We start from the raw sequence: 18,418 nt of genomic DNA, 5'->3' as shown, positions 1-18,418 counted from the left end.
ACGTTTGCCGAAACACCGGCTCCAAAGCAGAACGAGGGACTCCGAGTGGGCAGATCTGCGTTTCCTGTCCGGCGCCGTTGAAGGGATGTATTTTAATGATTGTCCTCGACTTGTTCTCTCTGCTGCTCCTGAAGCCCGCTGGAAGGCCTTTGAATGTAGATTTAAATGGGCGCTCTATAAGCAGTGGTGTCGGTTCATTTGGGGGGAGGGGCTGGCTTTGATCGTATGAGAACCGAACCTGCTCTGGTTTTCACTGGCTCATCAAAGGGTTGCGTATTTAACTGTATTTAGATGTAAAGCGCCTGTATTTGGGTTCAGACGGACCCAAACGCTCTCTGCTGCTGTTGTTTTTGATGAAACTGTTAAAACAAGTTGCCATTTTATTGTGTCTGTTTTCAACCTGTTGGGGGTTTTTCTATTTGTTTTTCTTAAAGTTCATACAAACTGCTGTTGATCCATTTCTTCACCATGTACAAATACACGCTGCTGAAACCACGAGTAAAGGTCGACGCCCGTTGTTGACCCTTCAGCTCATCTACCACGTGTAATTTCACTTGTGTTTCTGTGTTGCATTTGCTTAATGATCATATAGGTCGGTGCCCTTTCTCTAAATAATATATATTTAAATATGAATACCATTTAAAATGTACTACAGTAACTAAAGGAGGCTCAGTTTGCAGGTGTCTGACCCTCGGCTCGATGAGACCGCTCTTCCTTTTGTCCTCTGCGCTGTCGGGGGAAAGATTAGCGTAAATACAGCTTAACTTAGATCGGGGTGGGTTTTGTTTAAATATGTTTTTCATTCACTAGGCTTCACAACTCGCTGACCTTGTTTATTGGAACCAAAATCCAGAGGGAATAAACATAAATAAACCTGGTTTATCTGCCAGTAAACTGGTTCGCAGCTGCTGTGTTTGCAGTTAGCCATCCCGCCACTAGGTGGCGAGCGCTCACCGCTTGAAATGGCGGGTGCGTTCGATATACCGCCGAGCTGCAGGCGGGCGGGCGGTGTTGTGTTTCGCTCCAGCTGGTGTGGGACAGGAATAACCTGCGCCACATTTTTATTTATATTTTTTATTAACCAAGACATTAATATTTCTTCATTTTCACAATACTCTGCTGAAACACCGACTGGTCAGTGTGTGAGCTGTAACATGATCCGCCTCTTATTACCTGTGTTATAGATTGTAGCTAACGGGCGGTGTTATCTGTATCAAATAGCGATAACATCTATTATTATTTATTTTAACAGATTAAGGAATGAGGAATCCGCGGGTAGTCATTCTAGGAAGTCCTTCCTAAATGAGGGGAAATGTTCTTTTTCCTGCCAGAATTGATGAATTAGATTTTCTCTCTGCTGCTCGTCACGGCACGGCGTGTTAAAATGATAATAAACAGAACAGGTTTACTGACAACAGTCGAATATACGCGCTGGATGTTCCGAAACGACGCTGTTATTGATAACGTGAGTGTTGTTTACATTTTAATGCTGAATCGTTTTGTGTCGGTTCGACTCTGAAGGATCAGCGAACATGTTCTACACCTGCGGTCCCAACGAGGCTATGGTGGTGTCAGGTAGAAGGGTGGCTCCATTTTACATGCATGTTGTGGTTGCAATTCAAACTCAACAAACAGCCAAATAAATCAATACCTGGGATGTTCTAGATGAAAATGGTTTGGTTTCCTCTGATCTCTTCCAGGGTTCTGTCGTTCTCCTCCGATGATGATCGCCGGGGGCCGAGTGTTTGTGATCCCATGCATTCAGCAGATACAGAGGTCGGTTGGCCAAAACAAACAAACAAAAAGCAGTTCTCTTCTGTGCGTGACGTCCGGTAATGCATTACGGTTCATCATCCGGCATTTATATCAGGGCTGAAAACACTCAGAACACTGACCTCCGCCGAGCACCTCGGTCTCCCTGCATCCTGACTCACAGCAAAAACAATGGCTCCACATTTATTTGATCTATATTGTTAGATTCCTTGGCTTTGGAAACAAACCTGTAGCGGTTGGACTGACTTTGATTATTCATAATAGCACTCTTTCAGTAACGGCGGTTTCTTCTGGATCTCGATCCAGAGCTTTTGAAGATGCAACAAATCTCTTTGTCCACTACTAATTCCACCGTTTCTATCTAAAGGCCAGCAAAATGTACCCCGAGTTCAACTGGGTCTGTTTCCTCCGGTATTAAAGATAGAACGAGGGAAAACGGGACGACACATAGAGTCTGAAAATACGACTTGAATTGAATTGAAATAACTGAGGAGAGAGGCGGGAGCTGATCAGGTGAGACGTGTAAAGGGTGCGTCTCGTTCAGCTGTGCAGGGCAGAAATCAGTCACCATAGCAACCCTCAGAGATGGGGGTTTAATGTTAACATGTACGATTTTGTCCTGACCTCATTCTGGATCCGACCCAGAAGACATTTTTCATGATGGTTCATATCGGAGCCCTTCATGACTGCATAGTTTGGAATAAAAAGCCTCCATTTTAAGTAAATGGGAGAATTCAGATTTCAACAGCATCCGCTTTCCGGATCCGATCCAGATGAAATTCGGTGGTGAAGACCCCCCCCCCCTACATGACTGTGTCAAATTCCATAAACATCGGCCAATAATCAACCGAGATATTGAGGAACAATCTTTGAAACTCCATTTACGACGGAGTTTCATGGTCAAAGTGATCGAGGATCCAAAATCTCTTGTGGATCATCACCAAAATGGAATCGACTGATCCTGGTAACACTCCCAACATGTCCTGATAATTTCAGCAAGATCTGTCCAGAACCTTTTGACTTATCTTGCTATAACAGGCAAACAAAACCAATGCAGGCGAAAACCGAACCTCCCCGGCGGAGGATTATTATTATTGTATATCCTCGATTAGGAGATTTATTCACACAGAATCCAGCTTCCGTCTCTAAACCAAGTAAAGATTATTATTATTGCATCTGCATTATGTCTTCTAATGGAGCCAGTGCTGCACATGCGCTAGTAAAGGCCTGATAAGAGCAGTTTACTTCCTATTTGTATCCAAAATAAATCCATTTAGCCTGCAGGCTAAATACAAGCACAGACCAGGAGTCGCTACACTTGAATGTATTCCATTAGTGCAGGAGTCGTCATTGATCATTTATCCTGCCTTCCCCTAGGATTTCCCTGAACACCCTAACTCTGAATGTGAAGAGTGATAAAGTCTACACTCGCCATGGCGTCCCCATCTCTGTGACCGGCATTGCCCAGGCCAGTGCACTTTGTTTTTGTTCTTATCAGCCAAAAGGAAGCCAGCCATCAGATAAAGCTGAAGCTGATGCATCTACTCGTGTGTCATCATGCCTCCATATTTGAGTGTGGCAAGGCCGAGTCAGCATCGATAAGTGAACAGAATGTATTCATTATAGTGAATAAAGCAGACAGAAATCTGAAGTATCAGTACTGAGTACAAACCAGTCCAGCTTTAGAAGCTGCATCCCTCGTGTGATTTATATCAGCGTGTGATTTATATCCTCGTGTGATTTATATCCTCGTGTGATTTATATCGGCGTGTGATTTATATCCTCGTGTGATTTATATCGGCGTGTGATTTATATCCTCGTGTGATTTATATCGGCGTGTGATTTATATCGGCGTGTGATTTATATCCTCGTGTGATTTATATCCTCGTGTGATTTATATCCTCGTGTGATTTATATCAGCGTGTGATTTATATCAGCGTGTGATTTATATCAGCGTGTGATTTATATCGGCGTGTGATTTATATCGGCGTGTGATTTATATCCTCGTGTGATTTATATCCTCGTGTGATTTATATCCTCGTGTGATTTATATCCTCGTGTGATTTATATCGGCATGTGATTTATATCGGCGTGTGATTTATATCAGCGTGTGATTTATATCCTCGTGTGATTTATATCCTCGTGTGATTTATATCAGTGTGTGATTTATATCGGCGTGTGATTTATATCGGCGTGTGATTTATATCCTCGTGTGATTTATATCCTCGTGTGATTTATATCGGCATGTGATTTATATCGGCGTGTGATTTATATCCTCGTGTGATTTATATCGGCGTGTGATTTATATCCTCGTGTGATTTATATCCTCTTGTGATTTATATCCTCTTGTGATTTATATCCTCGTGTGATTTATATCCTCGTGTGATTTATATCAGCGTGTGATTTATATCCTCGTGTGATTTATATCCTCGTGTGATTTATATCCTCGTGTGATTTATATCGGCGTGTGATTTATATCCTCGTGTGATTTATATCCTCTTGTGATTTATATCGGCGTGTGATTTATATCCTCGTGTGATTTATATCCTCGTGTGATTTATATCGGCGTGTGATTTATATCCTCGTGTGATTTATATCCTCTTGTGATTTATATCCTCTTGTGATTTATATCCTCGTGTGATTTATATCCTCGTGTGATTTATATCAGCGTGTGATTTATATCCTCGTGTGATTTATATCGGCGTGTGATTTATATCCTCGTGTGATTTATATCCTCTTGTGATTTATATCGGCGTGTGATTTATATCCTCGTGTGATTTATATCAGCGTGTGATTTATATCCTCTTGTGATTTATATCCTCGTGTGATTTATATCGGCGTGTGATTTATATCGGCGTGTGATTTATATCGGCGTGTGATTTATATCGGCGTGTGATTTATATCCTCGTGTGATTTATATCCTCTTGTGATTTATATCCTCGTGTGATTTATATCCTCGTGTGATTTATATCAGTGTGTGATTTATATCCTCGTGTGATTTATATCAGCGTGTGATTTATATCCTCGTGTGATTTATGTTTGCATGCAAAGCCAGCTGTCGTTTCTCTGGGCTCTTACGTATTGTGCCGATTGCAATGATTCCAGCGATTATGTGACTGTTTTTCTGTTGGCTTAATAATCAAGCAACTTTTCCTGCAGATGAAGATCCAGGGTCAGAATAAGCAAATGCTGGCCGCAGCTTGCCAAATGTTCATGGGGAAGTCGGAGGCCGAGATTGCTCAGATTGCCTTGGAGACGCTGGAGGGGCACCAGCGTGCCATCATTGCCCACCTGACCGTCGAAGTAAGGATTTGATGTTTTTGTCTTTTTTAAAAAGTACATTTTGATCAGTCAGGACGGCTGGAGAGAATGTCATGCAGCAAAGAGGTCTTCATACTTGGGCCGCAGACTGGAACCTGGGGTTGGATCCTGGGTCGCAGGCCGCATCATGATGGTTGTCTTTACTTTAAATGTTCATGTTAAAGGTTTGTTGGTGGCCCTTTGGTTTCCAGGCTGTAAAGGATCGCTGACGCCAATAGCAGGGTTGAACTTTGATTTCGTCACGCGCCCCTCTCAGTTATCGTCTTCCTCTTACAGGAGATCTACAAGGACCGGAAGAAGTTCTCTGAGCAGGTTTTCAAGGTGGCTTCATCCGACCTGGTCAACATGGGAATCAGCGTGGTCAGCTACACGCTCAAAGATGTCCACGACGATCAGGTAGCCGCATAGCTTCAAAGCCGTGTTCTCCAGTCATTCCCCAAATTGGTAAATTCTGGATATATATTCTTTTATAATACAACGCAATTTTGAAAGGATTTGGGATGCTGCGTGAAATGTAAATGGAATGTGATTATATGCAAAACATTCCATGCATAGTCAATATTTAATTGAAAAAGAACAAAGGCAACATCAGATTTTGGAAATAAGAAATGCTTTTTTTTTTTTTTTTTGTGAAAACCAATACCGTTTTGAATTTGATATCAGCAACAAATAAAAAAAACCAGTCTGGACATTGTACAAAATGCAGAATGCTTCTCTGGCACTCAGGATTATCTGCACTCTCTGGGGAAGGCTCGGACAGCCCAGGTCCAGAAAGACGCCCGCATCGGAGAGGCCAAAAACAAGCGAGATGCTGTGATCAGGGTGAGCTATCATCCAGTATCTCCATTCTCCAGTGTTCCTTTCTATCATAAGGGGGTTGCTTCAGCATAAACGCCCTCTTTGCACCCAACAACACCAGCGTTCATTTTAATTCTGCTCTTTATTCAGAGGAGCACAGACTCCGAAGTTTATCTGATTCATCAGTCACTTCTCTTTCCTCTAGTCTTTTCTTGTTGTCTTACCAGTGACATTAGCTATTTGTTGTTTTTATTCCAAGTATCTCTGTCCTGTTTGTATGTTGTTGTGTTTCCAAGAGCTATTCCCGCTCATCCCTTCTTCATTTCTGCAGGAGGCACACGCGATGCAGGAGAAAGTGTCTGCTCAGTACAAGAATGAGATCGACATGGCAAAGGCCCAGCGGGACTACGAGCTGAAAAAGGCCGCCTACGACATTGAGGTCAACGCTAAGAAGGCCGAGTCTGAGATGGCCTACCAGCTGCAGGTAGGCGCGAGAGAACGCCAACTGAACCTCTCTTTATTTGTCAGATATGGTAGGGGCCCCGTACCGTGTGGAGAGGATATAGGGGGAGGGGCCTCGCTGTCGTTCTTTGTAGCTACGAATCTGATTGGCTGTTATTGTGAGACATTTAAGCACGGTGGTGAGAAGATGCTAGAATTACACAAATGAGACAAATAAGCAGCCTGAACGGTGACCAGAGACGTGTGATTAAACCCGAGCCGCACTATAACCAGAGTCGCCGGATGCGTTTGGGTTCTGGAGCATCGTGTGCGCTACACCGCATCTCGCTTTGACAGGTAGCGAAGACGAAGCAACGCATCGAGGAGGAGAAGATGCAGGTCCAGGTGGTTGAGCGGAGCCAGCAAATTCTGCTGCAGGAGCAGGAGATCACCCGCCGGGAGAAGGAGCTGGAAGCCAAGGTGAAGAAGCCGGCGGACGCCGAGCGGTTCCGGCTGGAGAAGCTGGCCGAGGCCCAGCGGTGAGTCTTCTGATGCATCCCCGGGCAAGATACTGAACCCCCGTGTTCTGTAGCTCGCCTGATCTGTGCGGGTGAATGCGGAAAAACAATAATTGTTTGTTATCTGCAGTATATCGCAACAAAGTTATATCTCCAAACTGCTTTTTAGGATTCAGGCTTCAGAGCCATTTCTGTGTAGCATAAAGCCAGGCGGGTGCACCGGTAATTGTCTTTTACCTCAGTTTGTGGCTTTTAATAGTTTTAACTAAACAGATGACAAAATATGATTAAAATATAGTAAATATGTTATTATATTTTTACCATGACTGCAAAACCAAATCTTCCTATGGGTACAGATAACGTAACCTGAACCTGCTGCAGTGGGAATACGGTACCGGTAATACCTCGACATACGAGTAGAATTCGTTCCTGGACCGAGCTCGTAACTCAAATCATGTCAAATCAATTTTTCCCGTATAAAATAACAGAAACAGTTTCATCCGTTTCGGCCGTCCAAAGACGCTAATCAACGCTAATAAGAATGGAAAACATTTTTAATTGCTATATCCACGACCGTTCAACAGTTTGGGGCCACTTAGAAACGTAGACATCATAGTTCTGCCTCTGGAAGGCTTTCTGGGAGCGTCATTCTGTTTGAGGATTGGACACGTCTCCGATGTTCTCCGCTCCGTCTGGCGGGCCAAATCACTCGCGGTGACCACGGTCACGTCGATCGTTAATTTCATGCTTCATCTCCATCGTCATCGTCCGTCTTTTCTTGTCACTGCCGTCCTCACCACTCGCTTCCTTTTGATCCATCTCTTATCAGGAATACTCGCAGATACAGCCAGAATCACGTCAATAACGGGAACAACAGGGGAGACGAGTACGGAAGGTGGTGAACACCTGAACTGAGCGAGTAAAGCGCTCGGCCCGCTCGCGTCGGCATCTGGAAGCGTGCTCGTCTCAAATTTATACTCGCATCTCAAATGCTAAACGTCGCTGGCAGGCTAGCTCGCGCCTCGGGATGCTCGCACGTCGAGGCGTTACTGTCCAGCTCTGAGTCCCGTTTCATGTTCGGGGGAGGTTGCATCTCTGTCTCTACATTCTTCTCTCTCTCTCTCTCTCTCTCCCATCAAGTCTGAAGCTGATCATGGAGGCAGAGGCAGAAGCAGAATCCATCAGGGTGAGTCCCAGATCACCCGCGTAGAATCCACGATCACCTGCCTGAAGAGTTTAAAATGGAAATCTCTGAGCACCTCTAGCATACTCTTTACCCAGTGTGCTGAAACGGAGTCGTTACATTCATTGGTATTACTTGCAGTCATGCCGATAATGAATGAATGTGAGCGTTTGATCTCTGTGTTGTAGATCTGTCACTCTGCATGCTGCTACGTAGAGAGAGCAGCCGGTGCAACACAAAGCATGCCTGATCATTTTGCTCTCTCTCTCTCGTGTGAGACTGACTTCCAGCCAAACCCCACGGCCACATTTCCTCTGACCTCTGAGGCTCATTCTCAGTGTCGTAGATGGGACTCTGATAAATGTGCCATTCGTCTCGTGTTCAGATTAAAGGTGAGGCTGAGGCATTTGCAGTGGAGGCCAAAGGTCGCGCCGAAGCAGAGCAGATGGCGAAGAAGGCGGAGGCCTTCCGACAGTACAAGGATGGAGCCATGGTGGACATGCTGCTGGAGAAACTGCCTTTGGTGAGCGATGACGTTCTATAGCATCCCTAGCTGTGTGCTATGCGCTGTTTTTAATGCTATCGCTTTTATTTGTGGGTACTTCATTAATACGTCCGTCTGTTCGCAAGATAACTCAAAACCTTCTGGGCAGATCTGGAAATGTTGGGAACGTTACCAGGAACAGACAATTACATTGATCCTGGATTCTGGATCACTTTGATATTTTTGTTCACGTTGCAGCCAATGGAGCTTCCAAAATTGTTGACCGATGTTTATGGAATTTGACACAGTCATGTAGGGGGGGGGGGGGGGGGGGGTCTCTATATCACCACTGAATTTCATCCGGATTGGATAATAAAATGTTCAAGTTAATTATTTGTCCTGATTTTGAGTTGCACAAAGAAATGATGTTTCATGATACACTCATAGAACTTGTGCACAAATGATTCAATATTGAGTAGACGAGGATAAAAACAAGTACAGAAATAAGTAGTTGATGGACATTAACATGGAGCATTTTGATATTTACATCCAGAGGAATGTGAACAAGCAGCTGGTGATAATAGTATGATCGGCACCTCAACATTAACAATGAATGAAGATAGTCAATCAATATTTCCTAATGTGATGTGAACCTATATAAAACCCCCGGTCCTGCTGGAAGCCAAACAAACGAGGGATTGAAACCCAAATGTTTGAAGCATGGGGTGACTGACGGATCTGAATGCAACGCTTTTTTCATGCCAGTCATTTTACAGATTGGTCGCTTTACCTGCTTCATGTTTTTGTGCTCTGTGTTTTTTTTTTATTATTATTTTTAACGCATGGTCATATCCGTCATCCATCAGATGGCAGAAGAGATCAGCAAGCCTCTGTGTGAGGCCAGCAAGGTAACCATGATATCCAGCGGCGGCAGCGAGATAGGCGCCGCCAAACTGTCCGGAGAGGTGCTGGATATCATGAGTCGCCTCCCTGAGACGGTGGAGAAGCTGACCGGAGTCTCCATCGCCCAGGTAACGCCTTCACGCCTGCACATCTTTGAGCGTTTGACTTACTTCCTTTCTTGGGTCGGATACGAGAGTAAATATTTTGAAATATTTTTTCCCCCAATAGTTTGTGTGGCACTAATATCTTCATTTTATTACTCACACATGATATCCACCGAACCCAGAGCAGATTTCTGATTCCACTGGATCATCGGTAGAAAAGCTTCCGTTCACACGCTGGGGTTGTGTGGACAGAAGCTAGCCATCTTAAGAACCACACATGTGTGTAGACATGAGGTGCACTACTATAAATTCAAACGAGCGCTCTCGCTTTCCCTCAGGCGTCCTCCCGTACAGACTAAAGAGAATCAACCGGGCCGCCGACCAGTCGGATCCAGCCTCTGACTGTCCCACCAACTGCCTGGTCTCTCTGCTAACACTTACTCTCTTCTGATCCCATCCTCGTCTCACTGCATTTAAGATGCCTCTGTGTTGTTAAATATTTGTGTTTTATTGTTTACATCCAGGGTGTACTACGAAGGGAGAGTGTTGTGCTTACACTGTGGTACGAGCCTAAAGTCGGCCTTTCTCATCACAAAGGCGCTTCTCTTTTAGCTTAGCAGGATCACCGTGGTAACCTCTTCTACACGTCTAAGCCCATGTTCACATTGCGAGGTTCATTATTACGTTCTGATGTTTTGCTCTGTTTGAAAGGCTCCGTGGACGAGGTGTGACCTGATTTTTGACGCGTGTTTCACAGCTCTAAAGTTGTAAACCGAAATGATTAAAAGTGCTCCATCTCGCAGCGTTAAAAAATTACCTTCTTGAATATGAAATCAGGACACGCATCTGGATCACCAGCAAAATGTAGTCCCCACCGGGACACTCTAGGGTCTAACGTTTGTGAAAGTTTCACGCAAGTTCATCTGCTGGCTTTAGTGTAATCCTTCTAAAAGCAATCAAACAGAAATATATCACAGTGCAGGTCACACGTACGTGCGCACGACATTCGCCAAAAACAAGATGTAACATATAGGCTGCTGAACAAGATACTGACTAACGAGCTGCTATATAAAACTATAAATGCTAATGCTAGCGACATGGACATCAGAGTTGAGGGCCACAGGTCCAGGATTATGCAATCAATAAAATAGATTTTGCTTTCAGACAGATCTTAACTCTTTCAATGCCATTGACGTCTATCTAAATCAAAATTCGCTGCCAACCTGACATTGAACGGCCAATAACTCCGGAACGAAAAATGGGTTAGGGTTAGGGTTAAGAGACTTTATTCTTTCATTTAGTAGGTTCGCTGTTTGCATGGTCATAGTACAAAATATTATGTGGGGCTTGAAAAATAGGGCAAAAAAGGGAATCATTTGGTTGTCTTGCAATTTTTTCATCTGTCATGATGGCTGCAACCTAATAATAATCAAGAGACAATCAGAAATTGCAGACCCTCGCCTCCAAGGGCCCTATCTCGCAATGTTATGAAACCTTTAATAAATTCTAGAATCTGGATCCAGATCTGTATCAACTCCATTCTCGGGAAGGACCGAGCCACGGACAGAACCTTGCTCGTGTAAAAATCTCAAGTCGATTGGGTTACTAGTTTTTGAGTTATGCGCGTGGACAGACAAACAGACCCAATTGCAATACCCTCGCCTCCCCTTCGGCGAGGGTAATTAGGATGGACAAAGATGCATTTATCCCCAAAACTTGCAGCTGGGAAAAGTCCTGAAAAAACAAACAAACAAAGGGTTAGTGCGGTGCAAGATATATCCCACTAAACATGACTAGAATTGACCAACGACACTCACTTGCACTGTGCCGTCGGGTGATGGTACAGACAGTCATCTCCACTTTTACAGACTTGCATCTCTCCATCACCTTCAAGTCCATTACGTCCTCTGTCAAAAGAGGACGAGACGCATGAAGCACCAATAAGCAGTACAAACGCAGCAGACTATTGAGCTGAGAAACCCAGATTGTGGGTCTCTCTTCCTCAGAAATAGATGTGGGAGGTTTCTAATAAGTACAGAATTATTGAGGGGAAGTGAAGAATCGTGTAGATGCTGCATGATGAGCGCAAAACCGGCTCTAACGCATGTGTGGGTTTAAATATACTGAATATTAATATTCCCTTCAAAATAAAAGGTCATTGGTGAGTCATGGCAGAAAGGTGTAAAGTCCAGTTCACAATGATATCAAGTGACTTTCAGCCCTCAGAGACTGTTTGGTTGAAAAGCAACAATCAGTCATTTGTGGTTTACCTTAAATGTCAGCTGTTAAACATGACTAACGAAACAATAGTTAAATCTCAGAATTAAAACAAATCGACACAGATAACAATCATCTTGTATGATGGTGATGATGAGTACAGTCACACAGTAGCATGTATTACAGTACAAGTACAGTCAAACATCCTGTCTAAGAGGAGCATTTATAAAAAGCCCTTGCGGTCTTGTTTCCATTGAAAGTCCTTAGTACATAAATCATCGACATTTAAAAGTACAATTTTCGCAATACAAATAAAAATAAAACCAATATTAAATTACTCAATTTATGCAAAATAACATTAGAAAAAAAAAAAAAAAAACTTTACACCACAGATGTAAAATGGCAATGAATGACAATAAATTACAATAAATTATAATAATAATAAATTACAAAGACACATAATATGTGCAACGTAGGTGGACAAAAAAAAGGGGGGGGGGGGGGTTGATCCGGAGAGGGTCGTGATGACTATCTCCGTTTCTGTCCCCCTAAAAGGTGTATTTTTAGGGCCATTTTGAAGGAGACCAAAGAGGTGCATGTTTTGAGGACAGGAGTCAAACAGTTCCACCCTTGGGTGGCAGTATTGTAAAAAGATGATTTACCCATGTTAGTCCTGTAGGAGGGGGTAATCAGGTTGTTGTTTGAGCTCCCTCTAGTGTTGTGGCTGTGGGTGTCACTAAATCTGTGGAGGTGTTTATTCAGGTATGCAGGGATTGAGGGGACTGAGGGCAGAGCTGCATTGACTATTTTAAAAGCCAATCCCATTTTGAGTTGTTTAACCCCGTCTTCTACCCTGAGCCATTTTAGGCTAGCAAAATGTCCAGCATCAGGCGAGGGTCTGCAATCTCTGATTGTCGTTTTCTAGTTGAAATTGTGATGGAACTATATTTGGATGGCGTTACTATGTATTTGTAATTTTTTTTTATTACACTTGACTGTTTTTTTGTGGCCTATATCTGGACATGTCTTCTGTTTTTGTCCTAATCGATATTCCTGTTCATGTGTTCACACTGAAAAGCAGCCCCCTCTTCTCTCCGGAGTAAATATGATTCATGTTCTTTATGTGACATGTAATATTATTGCTTCTATTATAAGAGGGCCACGTTGGCATTAACCCTTTCAGCCCTTTCTATTGGATACTTATCATGTCATGATGATGTGTCCATCCATCCATCCATCCATCCTCCACCACGACAGTTGAATAAGCAGTGATAAATACACTGCAGCTTGTACTATAGGTACTGTAAAGATAGTTCAGGTTAACAGCAAACATTGGGAAAGCTGGTGGAGTACATAATGATAATCCTGAAGTGTTCGGTCCTCAAAGAACTGCCTTCGTCCCTCACTCTGTCACCCTCTACCTCAACAGCCGTAACGTCTGGCTCGGCATAAAGCATCGTTCACGTTGGCAGAATATCTTACATGCATTTACAGCTCGGAAAACAACCTCGACTAGACTGAAGCGTGAATTCTAATCTGTTTTTCTGTGCTACTCAATTTAACTCAGGCATGGGCAAACCAAGGCCCGGGGGCCATATACGGCCCGTTGGGCTATTTAATCCGGCCCGCCGAACTTGTCCAAATGATATCATTAAATTACATTTTATTATACCTAATTAAACCTCATTCATTTGACCTTTTCCCTGTAATGCTGCCTGTAAAATGCCAAATCCTTTCATGTAATCGCTTTTACATGTCACACAAACACTCCATCCATCTGTTCCTGGCCCGGCCCCTCTGTCAAAATTTAGAACCGATTGTGGCCCGCGAGTCAAAAAGTTTGCCCACCCCTGATTTAACTGCTCACTGTCGCTACGTGAATGTTTCGTCTCCACTGCTCATTGAGGTACAAAAAAATCGGTTGAAATGGATTTCTGATGCTCGTTTTAGGTATTTGGAAATCAATACCTGCATGGATCGATAGGATTTAGGGTTAGTTGTGTTTTCAGGAAGGTTGCTTCAAAGTAAGAGAAGATGACTAAAGAGATGTTTTTCACGAGTGTTTTCTGTGTAGTGATGCATCTCAAATCTAGATTTTTACAGTATATATTTGATTGCTTGCTTCACACATTAACTAACAACTGGACTAACTCTTACTAAACCAAACTAGCAGCCCCAGCGGTCCATTGGTACAGAACTATTTCAGCTATAGTTGTGTTATTTTGTGTGTTATTTCTTGTGAAGTTATGCCATATTGGAAGGTTATATTGTGTTTTTTTTATTTATTTATGTGTGTGTAATTTAAGTAATTTATTCTTTTTGGAGAAATGTACGTCTGGAATCCTGCAAACTGCAAAACTCATAAATGACTGTTTTTAAAAACAGAAGCCTTGTGTGGCCTACTTCGCTTGTGTATTATTTCTGTTACATTTTCATTTGTGTTTCCATCCATCCATTCCTTTTCTTGTAGAATTGTCTTTGCGTAATACTTTCAGAAGTGTTCTATAAAGAAAGGCTCCAGTATGCACGAAGACACGTTGGGTCTTCCTTCTATTGTCCTGCCAAAGAATATGTTGATTTCAGATTGAGATAGGATTTAATTTATTTTCCCGAGAGGTTAATTTACATTTTATAAATCTCTATCCAAATTCAGATGCAAAACACAATTTGAAACACATCAAAATGTTGCATGTGTGAGTACTTACCAGGAATATAATTTGCACGTTTAATAAAGCTGCTAATTATTACATAGTGTGTGTAAATGGTGCACACAGGGCTTTGGGGTAGATCCAGAAAGAGTCAGCACCGTGCTGGTTGTTCTGTGACATCAGAGGCTTGAGGAGCTGCTGCTGCTATTTCTGCTAATGTCTTTGTGGATACAGGAAGACTTCAGCAACGACGCCTTTGTAGATTCTGAGCTAATTGAAGGGAACTGTGTTGTACCAAAGAACACAGTCATAACCTCCGTCCGTCCATCCATCGGGTCGGGTCGCGGAGGAGACGCTTTGAATGGGGATTTCCATACTTCCCTTTCTCCAGACACCTCCGCCAGCTCTCCTGGAGGAATCCCGGGGCGTTCCCAGGCCAGCTGAGTGGCATTGTCTCTCCAGCATGTCCAAAGTCTTCCCCCAAGCCTCCTCCCGGCGGGACATGCCCGGAGCATCTTCCCAGGGAGGCGTCCAGGGGGCATCCGAAACAGATGCCCGATCCACCTCTGTTGGCTCCTCTCGGTGTGGAGGAGCAGCGCCTCTGCTCCGAGTTCCTCCCTGGTGACCGAGCTCTTCACCCTGTCTTAAAGGGTGCCTCCAGCCACCCTGCAGAGGAAACTCATTTCTACCATTTGTATCCGGGATCGTGTCATTTTTCGGTCATGACCCAAAGCTCATGACCGCAGGTGAGAGTAGGAACGTAGCTTGGGCGGTACATCGAGAGCTTTGCGTTTCAGCTCAGCTCCTTCTCCACCACGACAGACCGATATAACGACTGCACCGCTGCAGCCGCTGCACCAAACCGTCTGTCAATCTCACGCTCCATCCTTCCCCCACTCGTGAACAAGACCCCAAGATACTTGAACTCCTCCGCTTGAGGCAAAGACTCCCCACGGACCGGGATTTGGAGGTGCCGATCCTCATCCCACTGGCTTTGCACTCGGCTGCAGACCGCCACAGTCCACGCTGAAGGTCCAAGCTTGATCAGGACATCAGGACATCGCCTGCAAAAAGCAGATATGAAACCCTTTGGTCCCCAAATCTGACCCTCTTTGGCCCCTGGCTGTGCCTAGAAATTCTGTCCACAAAGATTGTGAACAGAACCGTTAATAAGGGGCAGCCCTGCCCGGAGTCCAACATGCACCTGGAACAGGTTTGACTTAATGCAAACTAAGCTCCTGTTTCGGTCACACAGGGATTGAAGAGCCCTCACCAAAGGGCCTCGGACCCCGTCCTCCCGAAGCACCCCCCACAAGATACGATGCGGTCGGGCACCTTCTCCAAATCCACAAAACACAAGTGGACTGGCTAGGCCAGGCATGGGCAAACTACGGCCCGGGGGCCATATGCGGCCCCTTGGGCTTTTTAATCCGGCCCGCCAAACCTGTCCAAATTATATCATAACATTTTATTATAATTAAACCTCATTCATTTTACCTTTTTAAGATTAGCTTTTTATTGTCATTATATGTTTTACACTTTTTACACTGCAAACACACAAGGAAATTCCATTTTACAGTTACCTGTAAAAGGCCAAATCCTTTCATGTAATGTCTTTTACATGCCATTAATATTAGCTCACACAAACACTCCATCCATCTGTTCCTGGCCCGGCCCCCCTGTCAAATTCTAGAACCCATTGTGACCCGCCAGTCAAAATGTTTGCCCACGCCTGGGCTAGGCGAACCCCCAAGAGCCCTCGAGCACCCGATGGGGAGTGTGGCGTTGGCACAGCGGTTCTCCTGGATCTGAGGTTGGACTATTTGTCTATCCTATTGGTAATCCTCCTCTCCAGTATCATGGAAAAGTCATAACGTCCCGTTTAATAACAAATCTTACCATTTACATCGAATATGCGCTCTCGACCAGCGTAAATGTTGACAAGTTAGCTGGAGGGCAACACTTTTCCACAAGTTAACTTAAAAATTAAGACACAATTTATGTTGTCCACCGATGGAAAATTGAGACAGCCAATCTTCAAAGTAAAGTTCTCTGGAGCCAGAGAAAATAGTAATATTGTATTTGTGTAACTATTTTCACCTGTGCATTGAATAGATGGTAAAACACTGGTACTTTCCCTTCTTACTCTCAATAGATGCGAATTAACATGGGTTTTATTTTGAAGCATGTAAACCGGAAGCTCTGTTGAGGAGAGCTGGAGGGGGGGGAAAAAAACGAAGAAGAAAAAAACGGCGTGTCTGAGTGGTTTGCGGGGCGGATTGGGACAAAGTTTGGACAACTGTCCCGACCCGAGGACGCTCCGGGGGGGTTGACGGGGAATCCATCTCACCGGTAATTAACACAAGAGTTGCTCGTCTGTTGTTCTCGGTGTGTCGGAGAACGGCCGAGCTCCCGGGCGCCGGAAGTCTGCTCGAAGCTGCGTCTCCTACGGAGGCGACGGCGTCTCCGGTTTTTTTCTCTCCGGTTTTTTTTTTTTATTCGAGACTTTTTTTTTTTTTTTTTTTACTTTTTTTTATTTTCACTCCCCGAGATGAGCAGGGGAGCGAGGAATGGAGGCGCAGCGGGCACACGGGCGTTCGCGTTCACTACGCGACGAGCTAGTTAACGTGGCCTGCTTGTAGCCGCAGCAAGCCCGCGAACAAAAGGAGAACATTAATGGAGGCGAGTTAGCTTAGCGCTCCTTGTCTCGCTGCACCCGTGTGCTAGCGTTAGCCATGTTTGTTTATAAATCAGCTAGCTCGCTAAACGACTGTCAGCTGGTTTCTAACGCTACGTCACATTTGAGCCGAGTTATTTGTGACCCCCCCGAGACCAGAACTGATCCCAAATATTTCCTTTCCATAGGAATTCAACTACGGCTAAGCGCTAGCTAGCTAGCTAGCTGCGGAGCAGTTTATGCGCCTCGTTAGAAACTGTCTATTACACTGATAATGATCAATAATTGGAAATTCGTTTTCCTCAAGCTTGCGTTATAATTTGTTTTGCAGAAAGCAGGAAATGCTCACGAAATACAATATTATTTAGCATTTCCTAAATCTGCACTGCCAATGATTTTCATGCATTGCTTCACATTGAACAGTGTTTGTTTACATTTTTATCCTTTTCCCAAAATGACTTATCATTTATGTGTAAAGTCATCTCAGCTGGACTCGCGTGTAAATTACAGGCGAAGCTTTTTCTTGGTATGTGAGCAAATGACAGACATTTACAGTCTTAACACGTAAACAGTCTTTATGATCTGCTATAAAAGTAGCAGATCATAAAGACAAATAAAGTGACAATGCATGCTAAAATGGTAAATGAAACGGACGCTTCCTGCTTTTTGCTACACGGAGCATGATGCGTGTCAGAAGAGAAGGCCTTTGAGTTGTTTTTTTAAACATTGAGTCTTTTATTCTGACAACATTTTAGGAACTCCAAGGAAATGTCATTTTGAACACATTTTATTGGCACATTTATTGGATTGGGAGAACACACCTCCGCGTTGCTTCTCCATCTAATGGACACTGGACTGGAGACCTAGTTTAATCAAGAAAATATTTATTAGCTTGTTGCCAATAAAGCAAACAACCTAAGAGTGTGCAGCTAGAAGCGTACTGTCTGGGGGGGGGGGGATGTGCGTGGGCTGCGTCACAGCCGTATCCAAAGCCTCAAAGAGTGATTGTTAGTTTATTCAACTGCCCTTTGTTGTTTTATTGTCCATTGCTCCTCTAATTGAACATCTTTGCCTGATTCCTTTCACATCCTCTTCGTCAATCTGATCAAAAACCCGAACAGCCTTCGCCCTGCAAGCTTTTTGACGGCTGCCTTTCGATTCTGTAATGGGATCCGTCAAAACTGGTGCAGCAAAGTGGCATAATTGTGACTAACTAAAATCTAGCAATGTACGCTACTGGCGAAAATATTCAGTGTCAGAAAGAGGGAAAGGAAGCAAACTAAGATGATTGAAACATGCACGGTGAGAAGGTGGAAGAGGCGGGCGGACATTTTATAAGTCTGTTGCTTTT

At 43.9% G+C, this 18,418-nt stretch overlaps 1 protein-coding gene across 1 annotated transcript; it reads left to right on the top strand.

The window, feature by feature from the left end:
- The first annotated feature begins 1,532 nt into the window (after window positions 1-1,532).
- Window positions 1,533-18,355, top strand: LOC137903012 (flotillin-1). Its single transcript, XM_068747130.1, has 12 exons — window positions 1,533-1,575; window positions 1,701-1,776; window positions 3,151-3,241; window positions 4,933-5,076; window positions 5,371-5,490; window positions 5,821-5,916; window positions 6,224-6,376; window positions 6,691-6,872; window positions 7,992-8,037; window positions 8,420-8,557; window positions 9,385-9,554; window positions 18,331-18,355. Exons 1-12 carry the CDS (start codon window positions 1,533-1,535, stop codon window positions 18,353-18,355), a joined length of 1,284 nt encoding a protein of 427 aa, XP_068603231.1.
- Window positions 18,356-18,418: the final 63 nt, after the last annotated feature.

The sequence above is a fragment of the Brachionichthys hirsutus genome, chromosome 13 (assembly GCF_040956055.1).
Source record: "Brachionichthys hirsutus isolate HB-005 chromosome 13, CSIRO-AGI_Bhir_v1, whole genome shotgun sequence".
Classification (NCBI taxonomy): domain Eukaryota; kingdom Metazoa; phylum Chordata; class Actinopteri; order Lophiiformes; family Brachionichthyidae; genus Brachionichthys; species Brachionichthys hirsutus.
Note: the sequence above shows the minus strand (reverse complement) of the source record. Positions and strands in the feature narration are given on the sequence as shown.